Here is an 11,543-nt window from a genome sequence, read left to right on the forward strand (position 1 = left end):
ATAAATACATTTAATTTTTGGTATTTTTAGGACAAAAAAGGGGAAGAAAAAAGACGTTTTAGTCGATTTACATTACAAAAAAGTCAAAAAAGTCGATTTCTTATTTTTAATAAATACAATTAGATAATAAATATTTTATTATTATTATCAAACAATTGTTATTGGAATTTAAATAAGTTTTTATTAATTCTCTAATCTGATTTATGCAAATTATTCGAATTGAGAAGTTTAAAAAATGATTGAAATAATTACCTTTTCGAAGAACTTAAATAAAATATTATTGAAAAAAAATTAATTTAGAAAAAATTTTTAAAATAATTGAAATTTTATAAAGCTGCAGTTAACATTTAAAGAATTAATTGAATTTTTAGAGATTTTTAAATAAAATATTTGTAATAATAATAATAATAATAATAATAATTAAATTTTTGAGAATTTTGAATTAAAAAATATTTTTAAAAAATTAAATTTTTGAAAACGTTGATTAAAATTAGAAATAATTAATTTTCCGAATAATTTTAGAAATAATTAAATTTTTGAAGATTTAAAGCTAAAATTTTCAGAAATAATTGAATTTCAGGAAATTTTAAATCAAAACTTTCATCAATTTTAATTGATGAATTTTTATAAAAAAAAGTTTAGACAATTGAATTTTAAAGAACTTTCCTTTGAAAAATATTTTAAATAAAATTTTTAAAAAATTTGATTAAAATTATTGAAAATAATTAATTTTGCAATGAATTCTAGTTAATATTCATTTAATAATTCAGTTTTGGAAAATAGTCGCATGCATTGAAAAAAGTCGAATATATTTTCTTTATTTTACCAAATTTCATGTTTCCAAACGCGGTTGAAAAAAAAAATTCTTACATGAAATAGGAAATTCCAGGACCTAATGAAAAATTCAAGAACTTTTCCATGTAAAAATAAAATTCAAGGACTTTTCCAGGTTTTTTTTTTAAAGGAATTCCAGGTCACTAGACACCCTGTTATAATTATTTTTAAGAAAAAAAATAAATAAAGTGACAAAATAAGGGGAATTTTATTCATTTATTTTTGTCAATATAAAGTAGTAAATAAATCAAGAACTTAAAAGTTCTTCTTAAAATTATTAACTAATTTATATACAGAAAATAACGATTATCAAAAAGAAAACTAATTTGTGAATTTAAATACACATTTTACAATTTATTGTAGTCCTAATAGATTGCAGGATATTGAATATCCAGTTAAAATAAGAATAAAGTAAATAACCTCATATAACACTAAATATCAAGTAAAAACGTAGAATATTAATATTATCTAATTCTCATTCATTTTACATGATTACAAAAAATTGCTATGAAAAAAAAAACGTTGTTACTGTATTTATATATATATATATTTTTTTTTTTTTGTCGTTCCTATTTATAACTTAGAACAAATTATAAATTTTCTAAACGTGCTTCATCACACTTTTTCAAAATGCTTTTAAAGAATATTGATAATAATAGTAATAATAATTTTTAAATAAATTGAACTAGTTACATCGCTAACTGCAATAATTGCTGGAAATATCACTTTTAATTTCTTAAATGATCTTATTCAAATAACGATATAACTAGATGAATTATAACATCTAAAATATGAGTACTCTGAATAATAAATATTACATTTGTTGCGTAGAATTTCCATTCCATGTATTGTTTTCATCGTCATCATCTCTAGGTGAGTGTAATCTATGTATATTACCTTGAACTTTAAACACTTTTGTACTTCCAGTTCCCAAATTTCTTCTGTGAAGACTAAATGGTAAAAATATTCAATAATTAAAGTATTGTTCTTAAATAAAAAAAAAAAAACTTAAAAGAGCATAAAAATTTATAGGTAAAGTATATATTGTAAAATTTTTTTCAATCAAGACACTTTTATGGAGCAGTTTTAATGTTGAAAAATAAAATAAAATCACAGTTGTGCAAAAATTTCTAAAACGGATTAACTAAAATTTTTTTTAAATAATTAATTTTTAATGTTCAATCGTTTTTTTACTGTAATAAAAATAGGATTTTAAATATATATTCTATAAAAAAAATTATTTTGTTAAAGTTATAAATAATTTTTTTTTTTTAATAAAAATTATTTTTGAAAATTACATTCTAAGACGAGAAAATCCTATTCTTTGTTTTTAAAATCAACTGGATCTCGAGAAAATTTTTTTTTATTTAAAACAGCTGAAAATTTTAATTGTTTACAACTTTAACAATTTTTTTCAGAAATTTATTTTGATCACGCAGTAGTAGTAAAAAAAAGTCATTTAACATTGAAAATTGAAAATTTGTTTTTTAAAACATTAAAAATTTGTTAATTTTAAATTCAATGTATTATCAATTAATTATTATAAAAAAAGTTCTTAGAAGAAATCTTACTTGATAATCAGTTTTATTAAGACGAAAAATAATATAAAAAGTCAAAAAATACTAACCCTCCCATTCGTTGCATATTTGAAACATCTTGTGAATTATTTTCATTGGCAGTATTACTAAATTCTCCCGAATTAGGCTCATCATTTTGTGATCTTCCTGGTCCTCTATTAGTATTAAAAAAATATCGCATAACATAATTGTACACTCCAATAACTGGACTGAAAATGGTCCATATAATGCGAGATAAAAAGCCTATATCTTTTGAAGAAGTTATAATTGATTTTGAATTCGACTGTAAAAGAAAAAGTATTGGCATTATTATTTCAAATTTCAGACACTTAAATATTTAACTAATTTATTTATTATACTATATTTAACTAATGTACAACTGTACATAGAGTAGAATTTATTTAATTTATAAATATTGAAAGTTATTTTTTCATTTCTTTTTTAAGAATGAAAATTTTAATACAAAATATTTTTTTTACTTATTTTTCACGAAGCTGAAGTAAGCAACGTTTATGATAAACGATTTTTAAAGAAATAATTTTTTAAAATGAAAAATTCCATAATTTTTTGATTAATGAAAACTACAAGAAATATTTTTTAAGCGAAAAATTATAGAATTTTTTATTTTAAAAAATTAATTTTCAAAAATCGTTTATCGTAAACGTTGCGTACTTTAGCTTCGTTATTTTTCCGTATAAAAAAATTTTTTTTTTTCTCCTTGACTACTTTTGTCAATATCATCAGATTTTGTTTATATAGAAAAGCACAAATTAGAACTGTTGCGGTCTATTTTAAAAAAAAACTAGTTTTGAAATATGTTAAACTTGAACATTTTCTTAGTTAATTCATCATAATATTATGGCTTAAATTTTCTTTTTTTGTATGAAATTAATAATGAAAAGTAGGAGATTCGGGACCTTAATTTACAACCTAAAATTTTGTACTTTTTAAAAAACATTATTCGAAGATTATTTAATATTCGATATTGAGTCTTACCAAAAGTATAAATTTTTTGATACTGTATACTAAAAAATGATAAAATAGTTGCAGAAATATTCATCTTTAAAACAATAATCGTATTCAAAATTATTTTTCTTGAAAATTTTTCATAGTATGTAACTTTTTTGGGAGCTCCTAAAATTTGGAGGTTGAAGAGCAATAAAATTAAATTAAAAATTAACCTTTTTTATGTAAAAATTTGTAAATTAAATATCTTGTAAAAGCAAAAAAAAACATCTACAAGTTTTAATAGCAACTAAATTATATCAATATTAAAATATTTTTATTAGGTCCCAAAAAAAAGATACAATCTGCAAAAAATTTCAAAAAATTTTCAAAAAATAATCGATACAAAAGTTAGTTCAATTATTTTCAAATCATTAAATAAGAAAACAATTTAATTTTTAAAAGTGTTTCAATGTATTTCAATAAAAATGATAAAAATTACAATTTCTTGACAATTGGAAATGATTTAGGTATAACGCAACCTAACATTATAATTGTTTCTCATTGTCAAATTTTTTTAAATCTTTATCCAAATACAATTTTTCTCGATTCAATAAGTTAAAAATAAAATTTCCCACACTTTTACTAAAAAACAGTTTAATTAAAATTTGATTTATATAAAAAAATAATTCTTAAAATAGTAGTAAAGATGTTGGAGTTTTTTTGTACAGCAATATTAAATATTTGAAGAGGCCCAGCGTAGTTGGGCGAAAGCTAATGTATTAAATATTAAACAATAAATGTGGATTTATGTTTATATATTTATTATAAATAATGAAATGATAATAAAATTACGCATAAAATATGCCAAAAAAATTTGTTTATTATTCCCACCGAAAGACGATAAATTTGGGAAAATAAACAGAAAATAAATAAAATTTAAAAAATTAAAGATATAAAATAAATAAAAATGAATCCACTTCAAATCAATTTTAATCGAATTAACTAACAATAAAGATGTATTTTAGTTGAATCTACTATGTAAATCATCAATAATCATTTTTGTAGATTCATCTAATTTTTGAAATGTAACCATTGTCTCCGCATCACAACTCCATTGTTGTTGGTACCAATTTCTAAATAATTGAAAACCCTCGTAGGCTGCAGTGGCTTCAGTAATAATATTATAATCATTCACATCCTCAAATTCAATATTAATCTCTTCTTCTTTAACCTCTACAAAATCTATACTGTTTTCCAAATCAGTAGATAATTTTTCTCCGCTAAATGCACTCAAATCTATGGAATATCTTTTTTTGAATCTGATGAACCATCCCGTACTTGCTTTAAAATCAATCTTACCGTCAATTTCTTGGTTTATTAAGAGTGCTTTTTCCTTTATAAGAGCCATTGACATTGGTTGTCCATCAGTCAACTTCTGCTTACACCATTTATACAAAATTTCTTCAAGAACTGGATTTTTAGGATTATGAAATCGCTTAAGTTTTGTATCTAACATTTCATCATTTTGTATTCTTTTTTCATACTCATCACTTTGAAGTCTCATGCGTCGAATTGCTGTATGCGAAACATTAAATTGCCTAGCAATTTTTGCATTGGTAGTTTTAGTTCCATTCGCTTCATCTGATTTAAATATTTCTAAAATTTTTTTTCGCTCTTCCAAATTGAGAAGACTATATTTTTCTCTTGACTTTTTCTGAAAATACCACAAAAACTACAATTCTCTATATACATTCAAAAAATAAATAAAAATATTTTATGATAATAAATATAAGAATTATAAGTAGTTATTTAATTATAATCAATTATTATTAATATTATTAATCATTATTTTAAGAATTTACTTTTTTCATGATATTAAATTTAAAAATTATTACTTGAAATTTGTTCAACAAATTATAATATCGATAATAAATTAATTAAAATGAATAATAATAATAATAATATCAGTAATAATATTAATAATAATGATAAAATTTACATACTGTTCAAAATGATAATTTTTATTCCATGTAGGGTTCACAATTATTGCACAGCACTGCGAACAAACGCGCGAACACTTGAAACTGAATGCTTCGCAAAAAAAGAAGCTTTTTAATTCTAAATGCTTCGCGAGAATTTTTTAAACATATTTTAAACATCCAAAAATGTACAGTTGGACTAACTTTGGCTGTGACTGTCCGTCCAATTCTTCTTTAAGGAAAGGCACTACCTTTATTTTGACCCCTTTAAATTTTAATGATCGCACGAAATTATATATTTTCTTTCTTGCATCATTTGGGTCCTAAAAATATTCATGGTGATAAAAAAAGAAAATTTTCATTTTTCATAATTTTAAAATTTGTATCTTTAAAAAAAAAAAAATAAATAAAACTTTTTAAAAGAGTGTGAAAAAGTTGGCGATAAAAAATAGTCAAAATTGTACAAATTTAAAAAATTTTTAATTTCTTCAAAACTATATTAGTATATTTCTAAAATAGTCAAAAATTAAAATTTTTCTTTTTCTGTTTTCTGATGCAAGAAAAAAATATAATTTTCTCAAATCATTTAAATTTAAAGGATTCAAATAATGGTGGTGTCTTCCTATAAACATTTTAGTCGATTAACAATTACAAGAAAAGTCAAGAAAGTCGATTTTTATTTTTAATTAATTTCATTAATTAATAAATATTTTATTATTATTATTATTATTATTGATATTAAATAAATAAATTTTATTAAATAATTTAAAGTTTTTTGAAAAAATTTTTTACGTCTGATTTTTGAAAATTTATTTGAATCAAGAGTTTCAGCAAAGTTTCTTGAAAAATAGTAAAAAAAATTGCAGTTAGTCTATATTTGGAAAATTCTTGTTTTCAATAAGATACAGAAAGTTTTGTGTTTGAGAAATTCTCAAGATTTGAATTCACAAATATTTCAAAAAAAAAAAAGTTTCAGTTATAAATTTTCAAAATTTAATTTTCTTCTTTTATTATTACGAAAAATTTTTAAAAAATTTTCAAGAAAAAATATTTTAAATACGATTATTGCTTTAAAGCTAAATATTTCTGTAATTATTTTAACATTTTTTAGTATAGAATCAAGAAATTTATACTTTTGCTAAATCTCAATATTAAATACTCTTCGAATAATAACTTTTTTTAAAAAGCTACAAAATTTGAGTTTACGAAATAAGGTCCCGAATCTCATACTTTAGATTATTAATTTTATATAAAAAATGAAACTTTAAGCCATAATGATTAATGAACTAAGAAAATGTTTAAGTTTAACATACTTCAAAAAAAGATTCTTTAAAAATTTGACTGCAACAGCTCGTAGACGAAAATCAACCCTAGTAAAAAATGACTAAAAATTAGTTTGATTACTCATAACTTTCTTAAGGGGACGCACCCCAATTTTGACCAACTTAAATTTAAATTTTTGACCATTTCAGAAATTAAAGTCTTAAAAAATTAATATTTTAAATATCTATCTTCTTTTAGAATTTTGATTCTGACCATTTTTCATCGCCAATTTTTTCCATAGTTTTTAAATGATTCTTCAGAATCTCTCGCATGGATTTTAAAAATATTAATTTTTTTTTAAAAATAAAAATTCTAAAATGGTCAAAAATTAAATTTATTTTTTTGACCACTTTATACGTTTTTAGGACCAAAATGATGCAAGAAAAAAAATATAACTTCGTTTAATAATTTAAATTTAAGTGAATCAAAATTGAGGGCCTCCCATTAAAAAAGCATTAATTTTAAAAGTTTTTTTTTCAAAATGTGTGTTTTTAACTGAATTTTTCAAAAATCATGCAAAAAATTATAAAATTGAAATTTACTATATTTTTTGTAATTTAAAGGTTAAAATCTTGTTTTTAAAATTGTTTGTATCCTTTTTACTAAAAAAAAATATTTTAAAAACTACTTCCTTTTACAATAATTTTAAGCCTGGATCTGTTGCGGGAAATTATATATTCAATATTGTAGGAATTTTTTAAATTTTCGAAATTTTGAATTTTTTAAAAAATATCTCCGTTTTTTTATACTACGTACTTGAATGTATTTTGATGAACTGATTACGAAAACCATAGTGACAATACCCGAAAATTTGATTTTTACGGCGAAAACCATAAAAAAAGTCTTAAAATATTTAATTTTTTCGTTTCTTGGGTAAAATATGCAAGATTTTAAAAAAAAATTTTTAATTGATCCATTTTTAAGAAAGAAGGCTTCACAGCATAAAATTTTCTTAAAAAAAGGGGAATAGTGGAAATTTTGTTTTGAAAAAAGGGGAAAATCTAAATGTATATTTTCCTTAACCAAAATGCTTTTAAAGTTGTTTTAAATTACACTACCGGTGAAAATTTTGAGACCACCCATTTTCTGGATGAATAAAAAATATCGTAAAACATAGAAAGTATAGAAACAAAAATGATTTTCCTAAATTTTTTAAAAGATGATAAATTTATAGAGAAAAGTGAGATTTAAAGAAAAGATTTTCCCAGTATAGTAATAAATTTTTTTATAAATGTCATTTTCAATGTTTTCTAAAAATTTGAATTTTTTTTTTTTGAAAAATGCAAGTAATTTTTTATTTTATCAAACCGAAATTCGTCTTGTAAAATATACAAAACTTGATTTTATTCATATTTTTCAAAGAAACTGAAATTTTTAATTTATTTAAATTAAATCAAAAAAACAAAAAATTTTTAATTAATTTTCTGATAAAAAAAAATTTCCAATTTTTCTAATTCAGGCCTCGAATTGACTTTAGAAACAGAAAGAAGTCGTTTTAGTCGATTTTCTTTACAACAAAAAAAGTCACATTTTATAAAAATAAGTCGAAATATTCGCAATTCATTGAAAAAGTCGAAAAAGTCGTGTAATCCGAGTCTTGTAATTTTTTGGTTCAAATTTGAATTTTTATTAATTATCCCATTATTCGAGTTTCAACATAAAATAGGGGAAAAATTCATAAAAAAGGGAATTTTTTAAAAATAGAGGAAACACTGTGAAGCCTGAGAAAGTTATGAGCATTCGAAAAAAAGCATTAAAATTCTCAAATTTCGAAAAATTCATATCTTCTAAACAGTTTGATATGTTGATTTGGCATGGAACCCATCATATAGAAAAATTGATGTTATACTTACATTTTTTAAAGGTAAAATCAAAATCACACACGTTGGAATCAATCCTAATTCTGTGAGAGTTTTATTGTCATCCTCGACAAGAAGATCTCTTCGTGGAAATGATGTGGACAGTGTAAATTGTTGAAAGGGTATTTCAATGTTAGTGGAAACATAATCGCGCAATGTTCCAAGTGTAACCGTAGGTTCGAATTGTCCCATATGTGTACTACCAGATGGTAATCTGAATTGAATTCTAGTAAGAGATGAATCATTATTTGATGATTGTGGCGTAATGATTTGTTGTTTCTCTGATTGTTGAGTAGCCTGTTTCTGTTTTTTAATAACAAAAATTATTATCATATAAATTAAAAGAACTCTAAAGTAATGCATAAGAAAAATTAAAAACCTTTAATGCTAGCTCTTTTTCTTTTCGTAATAATTTATCTTGTGCAATTTGTTGTCTAACTCTTTCTCTAGCTGCAGCATCATCAGCTTTTTCTTTTAATCTTTCTTCGTGCGACTGTTTTATTTCCAAATCACGTTGTTTTAAACGTAATTCTTGTAATTCACGCTCTCTCTTTCTACGTTCCAATTCTCTTTCTTTTCCCTTTTTTATTTCTTCCTCGATTCGTTGCTTTTTCTGTAATTCAATTAATTGCTGTGCTCGTTTCACTTTTTCCTATTAAATGAAAAAAAATGAGTCACAATTTTTATTAAATATAATTTCAAATAATTTAAATTTACCTCATGCGTTAATTCTGAAGTGGATTCTTGTGAAGATTGAATTTCTGCTTGTGAAGCAATCGGAGAATTATTTTCTAAAGTTGTAACATTTGTTGGCGCACTTACTGTAGTTGCTTTTTGTTCTGATTTTATAAAAGAAGTTGAAGATCCTGAAGCAGTTTTTCCTTGTTTTACCAACATATCATCAATTTTTACTGCTAGCTCTGAAATTTGACAATTATTCGCAACAACTTCTATAGGGGAACCCACTGCATCGATAAAATATATACATGGAACTGGAACCAGTTGATCTGATTTTAAACGTTAAGGAAAATAATTTAATTCTAATGTAATTCTTAAATGTATTGCATAATAATTAATTCAAGGATACATATTTGGGCAAAGAATCTGTACGTTTCTGTACCACTTTCTATTTTAATTGCTACAAAATGATCTTGTTCCAAACGTGAAGATATTTCTCTAGATTCAATAATTTGTGATAATTGAGTTGATGTGTCATCTTTTCCTGTAAACACAAAAGATTAAAATTGTCATTTTAATAACAGATTCCAATATTTCTACATATATTATAAAAAAAAAATGTAAATTTGATTCAAATTCATAATAAAAATATTCAAATATGTCTTCGAGCTCAAAACTAAAACTTTTAATGAATTGATAAATATTCAGTCTTAAATATTCTATTAATTTTTCATAAAAAAAATGACAACTTTAAAAAAAAATTACAAGCATTTGTCACATATTGTAGAAAGTGACAATAAAAGAATATATATTTTAATGTTTACTTTGACAAATTATTTGTTTTGAAATAACCTAATTTGTTTATTTACCTTCAATAAATGCAACGAAAATAGCCTTTTTCTGTTTTGATGCATGAACTGCTTCTTGAATGCTTCCTACAAACCACTTCATCTTTTATACGATTTTTTAAAATTATTTTTGACAGATATATTTAACAATTAATAAATGTTAATATATGTGATATTATCGTTAAGATCACAGGTCAAAGACAATTTTTTAATGTTACGCAATATGTATTATGTATTATTATTCAATGCAATTTTAATATAATTGTTGATAATTTTAGTTGACTTTTGAAACTATAATTTAGAAAGATCAAGAAAGATAATCAAAGGAGAAATAGACACATACATATAAACAATATGCCATGTCATGCATAACTGCTGATCAAGATTTGCACACATTTAAATGTCCTAGTGTAACTTACGCATTTTTACGTATATTACATATATAAAGGTGCTTTCATACTGAAATTACGGTTCAGTCACGCATTATCTTAAGGTGTTTTTATACTTGCTTGCGTTTACGGCGAGCGATGTATTTTCACTAATGAATTAGATTATTTAATTATTTATATTATATTTATATTATATTAATTTAATTATTTAAAATTTTTACATTTTTTCAATTAGTTTTTGATAAGCCCTGTCGTCTGCTTTGTTGTTCCTCCAATTCTTTAATGTCACAAGTGACATAGCCTTATGCGCAGAAACCTAATTTAGATCTACGCGCAAACTACATGCCATTTTTTTCTATGGTCGGTAATGTAGAAAATCATCTCTGTATGAATTTTCCATCAAAATCATTAAATAGAATTTTTATTTTAAAGTACTTATTTTATTAGAATTAATTATTTTTTACATTTTCAATTTTCGAATGAAAATTTAACAGATTTTTTTTTTTACAAATTTTTACATAATAAAATTTTTAATTTAATAAAATTCTTATTCAATCGAATTGTATGTCATTCGAATTTTTACATGACAGAAATTTCAATTCACCGAATTTTAATTTGTTCGAATTTTGAATTGATAAAATTTTTAAGACGAGGAATTTTTATTTGTCCGAAATTACAAATGACCGAAGAAACAATCGACAGAAAGATTTCGGCGCAATTTTTGAAAATTGTCCAATTAGAAATTATAAAAAAAGGGTTTGGTCAATTTTCAAAAATTGCGCCGAAATCTTTCTATCGATTGTTTTTTTCGGTCATTTGTAATTTCGGACAAAAAAATTCGGCGTCTTAAAAAGTCTATTAATTAAAAATTCAGTCGAATTAAAATTCAGGTAATTGGAATTTCTGTCATTTAAAAATTTTGTAAAATTAAAATTTTCTTAAATTAAAATTATTTTAAAAAAAAATTTATGTAAAGAAAAAGTCTGTAAAATAAAAATTCTGACAAAAAAAATTCGGTTGCTAAAAATTTTGTTATATAAAAATGCGTATTAAAAGAAAATCATTTTTTAATTCGAGATTTGAAAATTCATCTAAAAAATAATTATTT

At 22.6% G+C, this 11,543-nt stretch overlaps 1 protein-coding gene across 2 annotated transcripts; it reads right to left on the reverse strand.

Moving 5' to 3' along the window:
- Positions 1-1,551: 1,551 nt before the first annotated feature.
- Positions 1,552-10,423, reverse strand: LOC127279839 (UBX domain-containing protein 4). 2 transcript variants are annotated; one of them, XM_051302459.1, is made up of 7 exons: positions 10,068-10,416; positions 9,608-9,742; positions 9,238-9,527; positions 8,900-9,172; positions 8,515-8,823; positions 2,462-2,694; positions 1,552-1,784 (listed from the first exon to the last, which is right to left on the reverse strand). In XM_051302459.1, exons 1-7 carry the CDS (start codon positions 10,147-10,149, stop codon positions 1,649-1,651), a joined length of 1,458 nt encoding a protein of 485 aa, XP_051158416.1. In that variant the 5' UTR covers positions 10,150-10,416; the 3' UTR covers positions 1,552-1,648. The 2 variants fall into 2 exon arrangements, with proteins under 2 accessions (XP_051158416.1, XP_051158415.1); XM_051302458.1 differs by lacking the exons at positions 1,552-1,784; positions 2,462-2,694 and adding an exon at positions 4,331-5,073 and having other exon boundaries at positions 10,068-10,423.
- Positions 10,424-11,543: the final 1,120 nt, after the last annotated feature.

This window comes from Leptopilina boulardi, unplaced genomic scaffold, assembly GCF_019393585.1.
Source record: "Leptopilina boulardi isolate dan_hultmark-lab unplaced genomic scaffold, ZJU_Lbou_2.1 LbouV2_223, whole genome shotgun sequence".
Taxonomy (NCBI): Eukaryota; Metazoa; Arthropoda; class Insecta; order Hymenoptera; family Figitidae; genus Leptopilina; species Leptopilina boulardi.

What these genes read in the sequence shown, in the direction of transcription:
- LOC127279839 (XM_051302458.1), bottom strand. Translation starts at nt 10,149, where the DNA reads ATGAAGTGGTTTGTAGGAAGCATTCAAGAAGCAGTTCATGCATCAAAA. An exon ending in CAGATTCTTTGCCCAAATAT is followed by an intron (nt 9,528 to 9,607) that starts GTATCCTTGAAT and finishes GTTTAAAATCAG; the next exon opens with ATCAACTGGTTCCAGTTCCA. An exon ending in TGATTTTACCTTTAAAAAAT is followed by an intron (nt 5,074 to 8,514) that starts GTAAGTATAACA and finishes TGGTATTTTCAG; the next exon opens with AAAAAGTCAAGAGAAAAATA.